General features: G+C 39.4%; 1 protein-coding gene across 2 annotated transcripts in view; it reads left to right on the plus strand.

The window, feature by feature from the left end:
- The window catches only part of septin8a (septin 8a), a 33,273-nt gene that overhangs the window by 11,021 nt on the left and 3,798 nt on the right, over positions 1–18,454 (plus strand). For both annotated transcript variants that reach the window (XM_008298281.1, XM_008298273.1), the window contains exons 4-8: positions 2,702–2,888; positions 8,411–8,572; positions 9,934–10,030; positions 16,397–16,565; positions 16,771–16,903. In XM_008298281.1, the coding sequence (XP_008296503.1) occupies positions 2,702–2,888; positions 8,411–8,572; positions 9,934–10,030; positions 16,397–16,565; positions 16,771–16,903 (748 nt within the window). The remainder of the gene's footprint in view (positions 1–2,701; positions 2,889–8,410; positions 8,573–9,933; positions 10,031–16,396; positions 16,566–16,770; positions 16,904–18,454) is intronic.

An 18,454-nucleotide genomic window follows, 5' to 3' on the forward strand; every position in this document is an offset into this window, starting at 1 on the left:
TTTGGTCATGTGCTGGTGTACAGAGCCTTTGGGGAAGAAGTAGACTATGTTTAAGATTTCAAGATTTTTAGATAACTAGGATGCAAATAGTTTAAATAGCTACTCTCATTTAGTATAAAGCAAGTCCTTGCTGCAGGTTAGTCATACAACAAATGAAAGAAAGAAGTAAGTCTAGCCTTAAAATATCATGTTGCCATCTAATTTTGTCTCATTGTTAAGTCTTACACCTTGACCTTTCTTGACCTGCTCATCACCAGAACAGTGAGTTTGAATTAAGACAAGTAACGGGCTAAATCATGCCAAAAGTAGCATTTACAGAATCAGGACTGTTTTGAAATATTCTGATGTAAAGTACTCAACATATTGTTAGTCAAATGCTCTTCATCTGATACTTGGAGCACATGTATGAAAAACATGCTTCATTGTGGTTTCCATGTGACTCATGACCGATGTGACAACATATTTTCCTGTCACATTTTGTCCAAACCGTACTATTCTGTTTGCTAAAAGACAATAGTTTTACCGACATGTTGCCTCGGGATACAAATGAGAGAAACAGACACAAGCCAGTATCACTCCAGACTTCTGCGCATTTTTCATGTCTCCGTGGGATGGAAATAGCATGAGGTGGGAGAGATAGAAAGAGGAAGTTGTTGATTTTTTTATTTATTTATTTTTTTAAACATTCAGCTGTGGTATGAAGCGTACTTGTTGTGGCCTAGCCAGCAAGCTGCACTCTCACGCCCTTTGATAGCAGCTTTCTCTGTAGGCCGTATAAACCAACATGCTGAAGGACAGACCCTGCAGCGGACTGTAAATGCACACTGAGAGAGCTTCAAAAGGTCAGAGTGGGTGCATTCCACAGGGAAGATTGAAGATAGATGTGAAAGGAGAGGACAGATGACTGTAAACATGGTGCTGGCTGAGGAAATAAAATAGATTTTTGACTTATGTCTCACTCTTAGCTGTAAAATATCAGTGATGTGGGACATCCGGGGGTTGAGAAGTAGACAACGTAGAGTAATATTCAGGGTTAACTGACCTATGTAGCAAAGATGTTTGTGTTTTATGGGTATTGATGACAACACTCAAGCCCTTAACTTGAATATAACATTATAAACTCTGTACTTGGAGCCAAAGTTTGCCATCTTTATTGGCACAAAGGAGCCACTTGGTATCAAATGTCAAAATCTGTTTCCTTATATCCCTGAAACTGTATATTTTTTGGCTCATCTCTTTCAAGTTCTTAAGTTCTTACTTGTAAAGGCAAAAGCAAAATATTGACACTTTTACTGTCATAGGCACATTTTAGACATGAGGATATGGGTTTTATTTCAGTCACTTTAAAGCACTTTGAGCTAAATGCGCTGCACTTAGAAAGCGCTTCTCTACCTCAGCAGTACTTAAAGCACTTTACAATGCTTCTCATTTACACACTTACACACTAGTTGAAAGAGTATCTTTGGTTTCAGTGTGTTGCCCAAGGACAGTTAGAAGGTCTGGGGGTCGAAACAGCACATCTTCGATTAGCCGACAACCTGCTTTTCCCTCTCTGAGCCACGGCCGCCCGGGGAGCGAATATACAGAGGAATAGGGGTCTGTGTCTGAATATGGGTTCAAGAGGTGTGCCAGACTTTTGACACTGCTTGCAATTGCTTTTAAACATGTTTGCTTTTAAATCTTGCCAGTGAGAACTCAAATATATCAACGTGACATGAACAGCGCAGTTTGTCTGGGAACTACAGCAATGTCTGTTCAATACTGGCAGAACTGTGGATGGCAGACAAATTTACTGAGTGTCTCATACACATATTATCACAACAAAATTATCATAATTGCAGAGATACATCGTCTGAAAATGACTAGTGGTTTCATGATATCCAAACTATGACAGTTGGACTTTTTTCTGTGGTGACAGATGAACCACAGTGCTTTCAGTTTAAAGCAACTTGCATTTCAGGCAGCTATGATTCACTTTATTAAGTATGTGACTGGCTTCTAATGGTCTTTTTGTCGCGAATTAAATGAGTTAAAGCTGCAGACTCAAATTATATACATATATATGTTTGTTTTAATAAAAGGCGTTTAACATGTACCAATATTTATTAGAAAGTAGCTGTGATAGTAGTTGTAAATAACAGTATAGTAGTAAAGCACATTCATTCTCTGTTCATTAACACTAGAACTACCACTATAAGTATGTTAGAGAGAATTTTAGTGAAATGCTGATATGTTTCCATGCCATAAATGGAAACATAATTGTATCTATCTAATTTATAAGGGTGGATAATCTTTATCATTGCAGCAACACTGCTATGTCGCTGATAGGTGAATTTTAATTGATTTCTAATATAGGTTCTGGTAAGCATTCATGTCGGTGATACACAGTGTTGTGTTTCATTGATTTACTTTTGACACTGTAGGCTCCCAAGGCACAGCTCTGTGAGAGAGGACAGAATGTGTTGCAGCCACTGTGATTAGTTTCAACCAGACTTGCATAAGCTGAACTACTCAAGGCAGAGATCTTGGCTTTGAATCAGATCACACGGTTACTGAAAACATAAGCAGCTCAGTTTATTTCCCCAGTGACAAGTCCGTATTTCCTTTTATATTCATTACCAATGCATGAATAAGAAGACAAATATTTTCGCTTTTACCACAGACATAAATCCTAACAGTTTCTCTTTGGTTCTCTCCACAGTTACAAGCCCATTGTTGACTACATTGACACTCAGTTTGAAAACTATCTCCAGGAAGAGCTGAAGATCAAACGCTCGCTGTTTAACTACCACGACACCCGGATCCACATCTGCCTTTATTTCATTGCCCCGACGGGACACTCCCTTAAGTCCCTGGACCTTGTCACAATGAAAAAACTGGACAGCAAGGTACACAAAAGTGATACACACACCTCCATATACGTGTTTTGATTTTCCCCCTCTGGCAACACACACACAAACACACACACACACACACACACTCCTGGTCCTTTCCCATTGTTTGAATAATGCTGGCTGCTGTAATCCGACCTCCTGTTTGCTGTGACTGGTGTGAATGTCACTGAGACGTGGAGATCCCTGATCTGTCTGCCAGGGCGTGGACTCTCGGTTTCCAAAACCTATAAAGGTAAAAGAAAAATGTTCCAGTGAACAGGCAAGTTTCCATTTCAGTGTATAGGATTTCAAGACGAGTTGACATGGCAATCTCTGGGGTCAACTAATTTGGCTGTTTCTGTGGAAAATGATTAATGCTTACACTTTAACAGCCCTCTGTTAGCATTTTCAGAACTAAAAGCCAACACATGGCATGTTGCCAGTGAAACATATTTGATTTGCTGTGTAAAGAACCAAATATAATTTTTCAAATTCTCACTCATAACAAAGACAGTTAAAACCAACTATTTATTCTGAAAAAACATCCTCATCATTCCTATCTGGGTTCCAGTTTGACATATTTACAGTTGTTTACAGGTCAACACACAGCTTCATACCAGTCAATAGTCACATTCAGACACGCATTGATTTGTGGGTTTTTCATTGGGCTTGTGAAAGTATTGCAACACAGATTATTGGCTGGTGGATGTGGGTATTGCCATACATCCGATGAGTGCAGCTCACTGCGGATACAATTACTGGTGTTGCTTCACTTCGATAACTGGTTGAAGAAAATCTCATCACAACAGCACTTGGAGCGTGAATAAAAGGAGCATGACTTGTAGCTGGAAAGTCAGGAAGAGCCAGCAATTCAACTTTTAGGTCAAAGTTGGAGCTGTGTTGTATGTAAGATTTTACTATTTAGTACATTTTTCTGGAATTTGTGTTGTGATTTAGGTCGCTACTTATTTCTGTGGGATTTCTAACGATTTTGGTATAGTAACACATACAATGTGTAGGTTTTTCATCCTAAATCACGGTTTCATGGGAATTTCAGGAAGGGAGGAGATCCTTAAAACTTTTTAAAACATATATTCACAAAGCCCAGAGGAGAAGGCATGACAGAAAGAGGCAGTTAAAATCCCAATGCAAAGATTTGTGTCTTTTGCTCTGTATGAGCTTGTTTAACCTTAAGGGCAATAAGGAGAGAAAACGACACTCAGGATTTTATTGACTACTCTATGTTGGAAAGGTGTGAAATATTTTGTGGATCAGCAAACATCTACTTTTCACTCTGTGTTTGGCTTTGACGTCTATAAGCACCTAAACTGAGAAAGCTGCATGTGGACGACAAAAAGCTGTTCATGTCTTTGCGTGCACATTTGTATCATTTTACAAATTGCAACATTATAAGGTTCTGTATTTGTTACGTCATTCAAACTGATCTACAGCACCCCGACCCTGAGAGGTTTTATTTACTGCTTCCATGGTATTTCAGTGTATATAAAACCCCTGATAGCACTGCTGTAAAAATGACAAAGTGTCAGCTTGTTTCCACTGATGCAATGATAATATATCCAGTAGAAGGCAGATGGTCAGCTTGTGACCAAAACCTGCTGTCTTACCTCTGCCAACTATCAACGCACGGTTGCACATTTCTGCCAAATGTCTCCTGGTACTATTCAGAAGATGCTCAGCCAAATGTCACTCTTAAGGGGCAGTTAATAGTTTTATGAGGACTTTAGAACACGTAGTACACAGAGGCTCTTAGCTATATTTTTTGCGTCTCAGTGCACACATTTGATTTCATATTTCACACACACAAAAAAACCCATTTTGTTTTGTTTAGGTATTTTCATTGTTGTTTAATTCTCTCTTTTCAATGCTTTAATTTTTCACAATTTACACAATCTGTTTTTGTAAATGATTCCTACAAGGAAACCAGAATGCTGTTCTGACCTTAGAGGAAGACTGCACACATGTCAGAAAGCACAGAGATCCAAATTCAGGGCTTTTCTGACTGTGAGATGATGGTGCTGACCACTGAGCCTCTCTGCTGTCTTTATCAGCCAACGGAGTGATCAAAACCTGGCATGCTATGTTTGCCAACTGTCTTCCTGACGCCATCCAACCCACCACAGCCTACACAGCCAAATCTCTGTGCCCCCTGCTTTAAACCGAGACAGACTAACTTACCTGAGCTAAAGATGTTATCTTTATAGCTGTGCATGAACCACATCAAAGCTGTCGACATGAGATAAATTTGTTTGGCAACATATAGCAACTAACGCACTGCACTCTTTGGTAATATGAGTGAAAGCAAAGCAGCTTACCACAGCTAAATCTCCCCATAGTTTCATTAGCCACTTTTTTTTTTCTTCTGAACCTCCAGTGTGGCTATGGGGGACATTTTAGTTACTCACAGGCCTCTTTCAGTTGCTCGGCATCGGAAAGTGCTTCAAGTGTAAAATAACAGCAAAGTTGGCAGACACTTTTATTGATAATGATTTACAGCGTTGTGAAAGCAACAATGGACTCGTCGGAGTGGGTGGTCATGGTGAGTGCCACTCCGACCTCAGTGGCTTCGTCCCAGCAATCTTTCCACAATGTGCAATATGACCGCTGTTTTATCTGAAAGCAAGCCAGTGATGAGTGACCACAGTGTGGCTGTGACACTGTTTTGTTTTACAGAGCAAATGGGCTGTATGCAGTGGTCTCTTTCTAGATAGTCTTGCAGACAGTCTTGGCAGCAGCTGCAAACCAAAAAATAGTCAGCGTCTCGTAGTTTTCTCTGTTATTTGTAAATTCTGGGCCCTTTATGTCTGCAGAGTGACCACAGAAATTACCTGCTCTGCTTCCACAGACAAGACAAAGGCCCAGCCAATTTACAAATGCATTAGTGCTTTCACAATGACTTCTTTTCAAATCAGTGAGTCATTTCATTGCACTACCTATTTTTCAGCTAACTGATTCCCTGTCTAGTCTATTAAATGCCAAAAATAATTAAATATACACATATTCATAAGTTTCCAGACAACAGAGCAGCAGCTTCAGATTTTTGTTTTCTCTCTTCTTCAGTCAAAAACCAAAATATATGCAGATGTAAAATTAAGAACATCAGCAAAATGAAAAATATTTTCAAATTGATGGTGATTAAATTCTGACAATCCATTATTATTATGATTGTTTTACACTGAAATCAGTCAAACAAGTGTTACATTCTGGTTGCCATACATTTCAGTGAGAGGTGTTTAAGGGATGGCTCCATCGTAATGAGAACTACATTTCCATCCACAGTCACATTTTTGCCTCCTGTGCAGTTATACTCGTGTCAAAGACTAGTAGTGTAAATATCAAGTTTTATCTGGAAAGTAAAGATAAATGAACAGAGCTGTCTTTTCTGCCAGATAGCCCTGTCACAGGAAAAACCAGGGAAACGGACCAGAAACAGCTTTTCCTTCAGTCTGTAGATTTTGCTGTCAGACCTAGACAATGGTGTTTTTCTTGTAAATGGGGTACAAATCACCCCTCCCTACAGATGATGGTTGAAGGCCCAGCAGAGCGAGTGTGGTTTTTGGTGGATGAAGGCAGGAAAAGAGATAAGAGTTTAAAAGAGGTGTCATTTGACTTATTTTACTGTATGAGAGGAAATTTTTACCCTTTAATCATCAGATCTTTGGATGTAGATTATTCAGTTTGCTGTGGTCACTTGGAAAACAAGGATTGATTTTTCCTGGTAATGTTTAAAATGGCTCATAATTTGCACTACAATCAGTCATGTCACTTGGGGGATATGGTATGTTGTGATTTACTGTTTTTGGTTTAGATTGTTTAGCCAGTTTGCTCCAGATTAGAGATTTTCAAACTAAAATTGAGTTGAAGGGAGGCACGGAGGGAGAGACATGACACAAAGATACTGAAAAGGAAAGTTACATGTCGATGTTCCAAACATTTGTTTCAGTTTGGCGTACTTATCAACACAGCCAGCACATGGAGCTGCTTTAAAACCCATACTGCCTGATTACTGCAATTTGCAGATCTATGCAAGATGTAATACATATATTCTTAGACTTGAATGTGACTTTACGCTGTCCAAGAATATCAATATCCATAAATGGCCATAAATCAGCTTAGAAATCAGAGGAAAAAGGACAAGAACTGGCTCACAACTATCATAGTTTAATTTTTTTGTTGATCCAGGAATAGCTGCGGGCACATCCCCATTACCACTACAAATAGCAGCTTCCAACAGCTACTCTGGCATACTTTTTAATCATGCCAATTTTTAAGCAAATATAGGTTAAAAAAGTTAAATAACTGACTCCATGGCAACATTGTACTTCTGTTTACAGGCCCGAAAGTCCCCAAATGATGGGAATGTTAATTCCCAAAATGTAGCTGAGCAGCTGATTGTCCCCCACAGTACTCTATAACTATTTTTTGTCTTTATTAAGGCTCACACTGTGTCATTGTGTGTTTTTTTTATCCACTGAACACTGACACACTTCTCTGCACATTCATGCATATTTGTCCTATGTAAGATTAAAGCATACGGTACTGCAAATATCTTTTTTTCCCCCAATGATTATCTTACATGTGAACTGCTTTAATGCGGTTACAGCTGGTGTTCCTAGTTGTTCAGAACAAACACCAAGAACTATTTAGGACTGCTCTTTGGTCAGCTGGGAAAACCCAGTTGTGGGAAGTGAACAAATATCGCTGTCCCCTCCTTCCTCAGTGACCATTAAGTTCCATCTGCTTCAGTGGCCATACGAGGCTGCTGGATAGCGATTAGTGAACATGGTTTCTTAAATAAGGGTTAAAGCATGATACTGGCCGCCCTGCTGCAAATTAATGATCCAGTAAAGTATGATGAGGTTGTAATTTGACTCCTAACAAGCCCTAGCTTTTTGCTCAGAGGCACATTGTGGAATTGATGAGTGAAACTGTGGGAGTCCACCCCATCTTCCCAGTTGGTGATTTGGGTAATGCAGCCATACAGAGGAATGCAGACAAACGGTGTTTATTTCTGCACATATGCTGGTGATTGTAAATGGAGCTTCGTTTGTTTTCATAATCGCTGTTTGTTTAATGTATCTGTTGGGACTGAGCTTATTCAGCTTTCAGTTTTCCTGCATATGGTCTTGTATGCTTTCACAGACATTTATAACTTCAGTATGTTTAATTCCCTTTTTTTTTTTTTTACACTGTTTGTGCATGAACTGCTAACAAATAGAAGTGCTGCCGTCTATAATTTACTGGAAACATTTGGTAGATTCCATTTGCATCTTCCTATCTCTGAACTTAACAGATAAGTTTTGTTCTGTCAACAGTGATCATCATTAGGCAAGAAGATGCATGCCACACCAGGTTAAACCAGACCATTGCATAACAAATTCCGTAATGCACAACACAAAGCGGCTTTCGGTACAAGAATGCATTAACATTTTTGGCAGATTCAACCACAAAACCAAAAACAGTACAATGCTGCACATATTTAACCCCACTACTTGCTGTGTTTCTCATCCTTTCCTCAGGTCAACATAATCCCCATCATTGCCAAAGCAGACACAATCTCCAAGAGCGAGCTTCATAAATTCAAAATAAAAATTATGAGTGAGCTCGTGAGCAACGGCGTCCAGATCTATCAGTTTCCAACGGATGATGAAGCTGTGAGTGAGATCAATGCCTCCATGAACGTAAGTTGCTACTAATCTTATTCACCTAATGTACGTGGAAACATATGTCTACACTGGTGTTGTTGTTGGAAATACAAATAATGGCTTTCTCAGAGTTTTTTTTACACTTTTTGTAGTATTGTAGCGTTATATATCTGTGTGCCTAGTAACAAAGCATTTTCAGCACCACATGTGTTGCACATCTGGTAACAGCAGCATATGATGACACCATGTTTGCTTTTAACACATGCTGAAAAGATAATGCGTCTCTCATGTAGACACTTTGCAGTCCAATAAGTCTATTGCTGTTTACTAAAAAAATACAAAAAATATTTGCAGGCACTAGACTTCCCTTGGCCTGCAGTTGCATGTCGCTTAAATACTCATTATGCATAGTTTTACGCTTAACACATTTATTGCACCAGTTTCCCATTTTTTCCTTCCACATAAAAAGTGTCTGAACTTGATGAAAGCACACACTTTTCTTTGACGGGCCTTATAAGTTTGTTTATATATTTTCCTTATGTGAAAGCAACAGTTAATTAGTAGTTTAGAAATTCTGTCACAACATACTAAGAATAAATTGCATGTTGCAATATAAATAAACATAAACTGGTGACTTTTGCACAAGCAAAAATGCATCTTCTCAGAATATTTAGTCATTTCTGATGATATATTAGTGGTTAGACACACACCCACACATGTAAAAATGCACAAATGGTAAATTCTCTTCGGATAAATAAGACTGCATTTGTTTCTGCGAGGCACTGTCCTTGTACAGTATCCCGATCTATTCATAGTCGCTTACATCAGCGCCCACACTCACCAGCTTGTTCCTCTGTGCTGCAACCAGCCAGCTGGTTTCAACTCACCATCTAATTTTTGAGGTAGCGTATTGGGCAATGTTTCCCTTATGATGCCCCACTGTTGGTCTTAACGAGGCTTAGTAGCTCTGAGAGCAATAATAAAGTGTGTGTGAGTGTGTTTAATCACTTAAATAAAATAGGCCTCTCAGCCCCAACTGAGCCACATGTTAAACTTAAAACAGACCTCTGGTGTAGCTCATATATAAACTTGGTTACACTCCGCTCTGGTGTGGTCTGGTTGTGAAAGATAAGAAGGTCGGCAAACAAATTGAAACAAGTCTAAATTGTTACTCTTTTTGTTTTTTTATTTGGTTCTACACAACAAGCTAGTGAAATTTAGCTTGTAAAACCGTTACTGGGCTGTGACGTATATTGGCATGAAGTAAACAGGAAAACAACGCTTTAAGAAAGTGTAATCCACAGGATGAGTAATCCAGGAATGAGCCCCTGGTTATGACTCCGATTACAACTGGACCTCTTGTATTTGTTAACGCTCGAACCTGTTTTTCTGTGCAGGCCCATCTGCCGTTTGCAGTGGTCGGGAGCGTGGAAGAGGTCAAAGTGGGGAACAAAACAGTGAGGGCCAGACAGTACCCCTGGGGTGTTGTGCAAGGTGAGAAGAGTTTACAAGAAAGTCAATCACGATGTGTCTGTTTGTGTTTCTCAAGCCAACGTTACATGAAGGAGACAGCTGTGGTTTAACTCCAGTCTCCAGGCTGCTACAGAATGAATGCACAGAAGGAGCGATTAGTACTATTATCATAGCACAATTTTCTTAACAAATCTCTCAAGTTAGTGGGCTGATCTTGGGAAAAAATAGAATTTACCTAGAAAAATAGCTCTGATATAATGAGTTAATTCCATTGTGTGCCATTTAGTAATTACTCAGCCACCTCTTTCTTGTCACTAGCTCTAAACTGTTAAGTGATGACTTCTCTAGTCTTTCACGAAGCAACAAAAAGGTCTTGCACTGTAGCTTCCTGTGGCTTTGTCACTGGGAGGTGACAAGTTTGACAGCTTAACATCATCTGCAAAGGCAAAATGAAGACACTTGTAGTTATAAATAGTTTGGATACTAACTAGTTTCTTACATGTGTGGAGGTGACAATGCTGCCTAGTCTGTATATACACTCACTGTTTAACATGAGATTTTGACACTTCAGATACTTCTCAAACGAGCAAGACACCGTGTCAGTACTTGACCTGTCTCATTTTGCCATTACATGGGTTTGCATTCGTAGTGTTTTCTTGTTTTTTTCTGAAATGAGTCTAAAAGTGGATATGGTTGTATGATTCTTGAGAGGTTATGTGGCTTTACAACTTTGTTTTGGTGTTTGTGTGAATGTTTTGGCATATTAAGAGGCATCCCAAGCGTTGGGTGTGTATGCAATGACACAGTAAAAACTGCAGCTATAATAATTAGCCATTGCAAAGAAAATTAATCTGCACCTATTTTGATTATTTTTAAGCAAAAATGCCACACTTGTCAAGTTTTCCTTTTATAAATCATAACAAATGAACTATCTGTGTCAGACAAAGCAAACACTTAGCAGCAACATCAAATCACATGATTCATCAATAATTAAAAACAGTGTAGGAACTGTTGTAATGGACAGGCTTGTTGTTTGGAGGATATATTACTCAACATCTCAGGGTCTGTCAGTATCCTTGATGAAAGATGTTTCCTGCTCATGGCGGAATGACGAGCGCATCCCACAGTTTGCTTGTTTATTTATACCCGCCCTGTTAATGCAGCATGCCCGCCACAGATGAAAGTGTGACTTCATGCAGAGTGACACTGAAATGAAGGGCGAGCGGGTAAAGATTGTTTTGCAGAGCTGCCAGTGTGTGTCTTCGTGCACTTGTGATATGTATATTAATATTGTTGTCCTCCCTTTATGCACTGAATGTTCCAGTGTGTTCATAGCATGCATGTGTGGCTGTAAGTTGGCTTGCTTGCATTGCCCATGGAGATGTCACCTCTTGTGTTGTCTGAGGTTTCTTGGGACTTTGCTTTTCCCACAGATCAATTCTCTGTGCTTGTCAATGATGGTAAACAGTTTAATTTAATAATGTCACTCAGGGCTGTGCTGTGAGAATATTACTACTCACGTGGGAGTTATCCTGTCAGAAAGCTCTCTTTCTCTCTCTCTCTCCCCCTCCCTCCCTTCCTTCTTCCTTCCTCTTTGGTTTACTGCTCTCTTGCTCACTCTCTCTTCCTTTCCTCTGTCCCTTATCCACTGACCACTCTCATTCCCCAACCCTCGGAGGACGCTCTTTGGTTATTTATAAATCCTGCTGTGAGTGTGTCTCCTGGGGGACAGATTTCTCTGGACTCCGTCACTCACTGCGAGGCTACAGTCCAGTCTGGTAAAAGACAGATTAGTGCTGTCCAGAAAAAGTTATCTCAGCTTTACTCTGAGCTCATGTCTTTGGGTCCCCCCCCCCTGCAATTGTAACAGATGTTTTTCACCACTCTCCAACGTAAGAATACACAGGTAGAAGAAGGTATATTTACATATATCTGTGTCCAACTACATCATTGTGTGTTAGAGTTGTATTTCGCAACTATATTGCTTTCTTGTCTTTATTGACAAGGTTATGATGGAGCTAATTTCATTTAATTTTAGATTTCTAAAGAGTAAAATCCTATAATCCTTATTTGTATCTACATATATACACTGGGGTTAATGTTAAGGAGGGACAATGATGGGGTCATTGTTAACTTTTCAACAACATATTTTGAAAACCAGTTTGCAGCTTACTGTGAAGAAGACACCTCTTGACTTTGCACCAATGTCTGCTCAGCATTGGTATGTACTCTGCTACATGTGCTGCATACAGTGTTGAGAAGGTTGTAAAGAAGCCAGAGTGCACTCTGCTGGACAAAGTGGGTGATGACACCTTTTCTAAATTACCCCAAGTATGTTTTTCTGCTTCATGCTCTGCACAAGAAGAAAAAAAAGGTTTTTGTATAGGACAACATATGTGCTGATACTGATAATTCTACGAAAGGCTAATATTGGTCGTTAATGTAGCTAAATCTACATTTGTAATTTTTCTCAAATAGTGAAGCTTTGTTTACCCCAGTTATTTAGGTAAACTTTGGAGTAAAGCAAGGCCATCTGTACAATGATGATAATTCGCTTGGATGAGGCTGTCATATTATTTATAGGAAACAACCAATGATACGCTGTTGGGGAACAAATCGTGTTAGAACCAAGAGGAAATATATTTCTGAAGCACTTCATTTTTTTGCTCTTTGATTGTGTTATTTTCGACATCTGATCATCTTATCAACATCATCCATCTTTGGTTCACAAGAAAAGCGTGGACTGATGGGATGTAATGCAAGAAAACTGTTTTTCTTTTTAGTCATGCCTGTTTTCACGCTAATGGTTCATCAGTCACACAGCACACTCCGTTACAGTATCTGAAAACAGATTCAGGGGAGGACAGAAGTCTCTGTGTTTTACAACAGTCGCTGACTGAAAGAAGGGTCTCTGTCAGTGGAAACAGTTTGTAGTTGCCAGATGTCATATAGATGGGTTATGGTAACCTCTTGAAGAGTCATGAGAAATTTCCATTGACTTGAAGAAAGACAGAGGAAGGACTGTCTACTGACAAAAAGAGTTATTGAAGGGGGCTTAGTGCGGCTGTGTTTATCTTCCCTCGTGATCTTATTGCTCTGTTATCTGTGAACTCCAGACATCTGTGACATATAGCAGACCCCTGGTTTTTCTTCTCTGCAGGCTATTGTGTGTTTTTTCCATTGTGCACACATGTTGCAGTAGGTGCTTGTATATGAACATGGATGTCATTCAGCACTGACTCTGAGTCTCAGTTGTCTTTTTGGGTGGTTCATTCACACTGGTTCCTGTGGTGAGAAAGGCACAGGATTAAAAACATTTTTTTATTGTCAATATTGCAACTATATCTACCCAGAAATTACAGAAAAACTAGATGTTGAATTTGTTTTGTTATGTTTTTTTATTTGATTTGGTGTTGCTAACATGATTGTATTTTATTCAGTTATGTAATAACATTGCAACATAATTTCACTGAGAGCAGCCAAATTATGATATTGAATGATCGCTCAGCCTTAGCTTGAGTCATTATTCAACTTGGTTGTCAACTAATGAGAACCCATTCATCATCCGTGCGTCCTCTGTAGTTATAGGATAGATGAGTATGTCCTCAGCAGCTTTATGCGTAAGTAAAAGTCAAGGGCAGACAGAAAATAAACTATGACGCTCTGAGACACTCCACCATCCAACACTGTACAAGGGCAAAAAGGGCAAATCAGAGAGTAAAATGATTTAATTAATGTTCTAAAGGTCTGTATGAATGAAGACAGACCGACCAATGACATTATAAGTATCTAAATTGTGAAAGCTGTTCAACTAATGTGTAATACAATTTTTTTAAATTACATATTTTCTGTAAATTTTGCTAAAATCTCACACAAAACTACCAGATTTAATAACACCATTTAGGATGTAGCTTTAGAGTTGCTGTTTTTTTTGTTTTGTTTTTGTAATAATTGTGTTTGTTTACGACTCAAAACATGCCTCAGCATTACCAGAAATACAGGAGCAGAAAATCAGCTGACGACAAATGCATCATTTTGATGTTCAACATGCTGTTTTCGATGTCTGTATTCACTTATGTTTGAAAACTGTAGCTTTATTTGCTGCCATGTCTCTGTTCTCCTCTGTTTGTATGTTTGTGTTTTCACGCCGTTGTGTGCTTGTGTCTGTCTGTCAGTAGAGCTCTGTGCTCAGATGTCTTGAGGGCTCAGTGCTGCAGTCAGTCAGAGAATTGGCCTTCATTCAGCCCTCAGCGGGGGGCCCAGTACAGAGAGACTATTAGATGCCAAATGAACAGGCAATTTCAGTAGCCTGGATGCAGCCCTAAAGATCTGTTCATTCCTTTTTTTAACTCATGTTCGTCCACTAATGATGTGTGTGGTTAACCACCAGATTTGAGCAAAAATACGAGAGGCTGAGTCATGCAGCTGCATCACAACTACTGTTTCACATTTTTAAAATTTATTTTGGGTTTTTTTGAGTTAGTTAGTGGTTATTCACTTGCGTTTTTGTTCCAGTCTAATAAAGGGCAGGCTTATGTTTTGTTTTGAGGCTAGGATGTTTGGCTCCTCCAGACACTGTCACTGTTGTGTCGCATTCTTGTTATGCGACACTGTGGTTCGCTGTCGTGCACTGCAGGCTGCTTTCCCAACATTTTCCATCAGGAAGAGCTAAAGGCTGGGCTAATTGGGCCTTTTGAATGTCACTGTTGTTGTCTTTACATCCTCGAAGCTCACAGCGTGGGATGGTATTTAAACACAACATACATTCCATGACCTACCACTGCTACCCTGGGATCCATGGCAGTACCTGAGAGGCCACATGCCTTCAGTCTGCACGTGGCCTTGGCCAGCACACACACACCAGATGTGAGACAACTGAAGTCATCTTTGGAGCATCTACCTGAGTTTTGCCAACAGGTTGATGACATTAACTTCCAACAGTTCTGTCCTAGTGAGTCATTTTTTTTATAGTTTCTTTGTGGTTTTGTAGCTTTTCCAACATTAGTCGACCAGTTTATCCAGTTATGCTCTTGACCACAGCTGCTTCTGGTTGTGCTCCAGATGGTTAGTACGTTGCAGAAGTTGGACTATCATTTCTAAATTAGTGGTGATTGAGCAAATAAATAATTAGCAGACTCTGAAGGTATTATCAAGAAAAACAAAGGAGTGTTTTTTTATTTTTTTTCCTGATGAGAACACTGCTGGATATAATCCTACAGAAACGATCCTGGCTACACAAGTTTGAAAAGTCCTTAAAAGCAGCGTTTGGTTTCCTCAAAAACAAACCAAAAACCCTAACACATTAGAACGCATTTAATATGTTCTCTTGTCTGCCATAAGTCGTAATGTTAGTTCTAAGTAAAGTATTTTTTGGATGATTGTTGGGCTTTCAATCCTTTTTTGTGGAATTTCCCTTGGCCTGTAGCAAGAATAAGCTTAAATTAATATATTGCTTTTTATTGGTTGGTTTGGATCATGAAACAAGTATTACGTTCTGTATGTGACTTGGTGAACGCTATGACGAACTATTTGCTTTATGTGTATTACCATATCATTATCCACTTAAAAAAAAAAAAAATCCAACCTAGAAACAGATTCATGATATGGATGAGTTTAGTCCACTTAAAATTTCTTTACATTTTTGCTCTTCTTTTACTGACCTCTGCTCTGGCCTCCAACTGAACAGGAAAATAAAAAAACTTTAATTTCCGGAACATTTTCTGGTGATGGACAAAAGTAAAGAGTAAAGTCTTCAAGAGCATGACGCCCAGGGCAAGCCCTCCCACCCACCCGCTGTCAGTCTGTCAGGCAGGAAACACTTCCTGCCCTTTCCCCACCATGAAGTCATTTAACTGTGAAACTCACTCACACATGAAGCTGAAGGGAAGCTGTTCAGACTTCGCTCTAGTTGCAAAACTTACCATAAAAAGTGCAAAATATGAAGTCTGATGGAAAAAGGAGGTGGATTTAAAAAAAAAAAAAAAGAGTTGTGTTTAATTTAATTACAGATAGTAGTGTGTATATATATCAGTCTGCACAAGTCAAATGTTAACTCTCTGGTGTATTCTGTGCAGACTGCTTCACATTCCTGTAGAGATGCGATATGATTTCCTGCTTTTAAGAAAAGGGAGGGTTAACAGAATGACAGATGGGGTGTTAAAATAAGTTACAAGTAGGAAAAATGACAGCCAGGCGTTGAATGAGAGCGAGAAGCAAAGACACACATTTTGGAACAAGACATGACTGCACATTTCAAAGCCTGACACGCTCATTAGCATGACGAAAACCAGTTTGTCAACACCAGTGCTGTCCATCATGGCAAAAATAATTATTATGATCGCCTGAAACAGCATTGATGTCCTGACAATGTGTATGTTTTTTCTTTAGTTGAGAACGAGAGCCACTGCGACTTTGTAAAACTCAGAGAGATGCTGATCAGAGTCAACATGGAGGATCTGAGGGAGCAGACACATGCCCGCCACTACGAGCTGTACCGGCGCTGTAAGCTGGAGGAGATGGGCTTCAAAGATACAGATCCTGACAGCCAGCCATTCAGGTAGAGAGAGACAGTGGACACACACCATGCAACACGTGCAGTGTACACAGTTTGAGTGCATAGAGTGAAAATGTGCAAACTCATGCACACACAAAATCCAGAACCACAAAGATACTTGTCTGTCAACAGCAGGGAAAGCCTCTATTGTTTACTGACAATCTATTTTTGTCCATTTTCTCTCTGTCCTCTCTTTTCTTCTCTGCAGTCTTCAAGAGACATACGAGGCCAAGAGGAAAGAATTTTTGGGGGACCTTCAGCGCAAAGAAGAAGAAATGCGACAAATGTTTGTCAACAAAGTAAAAGAGACGGAAGCAGAACTCAAAGAAAAAGAGAGAGAGGTCAGTCTGGACAAGTTCAGCTATAAATACAATATATTTGATTTTAAATGGGGACACTGCAACTTTAATGGCACTTTTTTGTGCAGAAGATCAGAATTTATAACTGCAGCATGTTGCACTTTTGATCACATTGAACAGCAAACATACATGTCTCATCAACTCATCAGCAAGACTTGGCTCAGCTTTACCAACTGTAGCATGTGATGTTGCTGTGGATACCTTATTAGCTAAACAAGACACTTAAGCTGTGTCCAAAATCTCCCTCTCTATATATGTTTACATATATATGTCCCTACCAGGCTTTGCATTTACTCTTCCATTTCATTTGAGTGCCGACTCATCCACTATAATAAAGCGCATCAAAAAAGAAGTGTCTCCAGCATGTACACTACTTTCTGTTAAAATTCTGCTAATGTATTGTGTCTCATTTTGTACAGAGCAAGCTGACTGTTGTGCTACTCAACAGCTAATGGTGTTGATGCACTAATGATTAGTTTACTATTGAATAAACTATTCAGTATCCACTGCACAGGGAGTAGTGAATGAGTGTTAAAAATCCCTCTCCAGTTGTCGATTAATCCACTAAAAACTCATTTGTGTGTGTCAAAGAAACATATTTACAACATTTTTTCATTAATTTATACCTTACAATGACCATAAAACAGCAAGTGTATATTAACATCATGTGCAAGACAGATGCCCACTGTTAAAATTCATATAGGTTTAACACTGGATTTAAAATTTAAAAAATCAAAGTTGCTTTTTTTTTTTAAACAGACATAGCAACATCTTGTCCCAGTCTATAATGGGACAGCACTGGGGTTGGTTGGCTTTGAGTCCTACACAAGTTGATATGAGCTAACTACTGACAGCAGTGACAGAAAATAAGGAACTCAAGACTGAAAAGCAATGAAAGCGAGGTCACTTTTGTATTACCCCTGGATGCAGCAGTGAATTTTATATTTAGATTATCTGTTTTGCCTCTTAAGCAGAAGGTGCGTCTTGATCTTTGGCTGAAACAAGAGACTCCTCCTTCACTAAGATGAAAATCTACACAGTTCTTTCCTATACAATGAGCACATCTTCTGTCGCATCTTCACTCACTTTTAAACAATTCAGTTAGTACAGTTCAACAACATCTGAAAAGTCTACATCCTCCGAAATTTTGATACGGTTGAATCAGCAGTTGTCAAAAACAGTTTTATCAGATACTGTTCTTAATACGGTTTGCTGCAGGGCTGCGTTGGTTTTCGCAAAGGTTACCAAATAAATTGACAAAACTCTGGCTCTGTAAGGTGTTCGGCTTTTATTCAACATCAGTTAGTGGAGTTTTGAAAACACTTTGCTGGAAGCAGCTGCCTTCTGATGGCACGCCGGTACTGTTGCTTTACAGCTGGGTTTGAATCTCAGTCGGTTAGGGCATGTGTGGAGTTTACATGTTCTCCGTGTGGCTGCGTGAGTTTTCTTAGGGCCCCAAGAGCTCCAGAGAGTAGAACCACAGGCCAGAAAACCAAAACCATGAGCGAAAACCAACTAAAAGGCTGTGGAGAG

This window comes from Stegastes partitus, unplaced genomic scaffold, assembly GCF_000690725.1.
Source record: "Stegastes partitus isolate 25-593 unplaced genomic scaffold, Stegastes_partitus-1.0.2 Scaffold28, whole genome shotgun sequence".
NCBI classification, from domain to species: Eukaryota; Metazoa; Chordata; class Actinopteri; family Pomacentridae; genus Stegastes; species Stegastes partitus.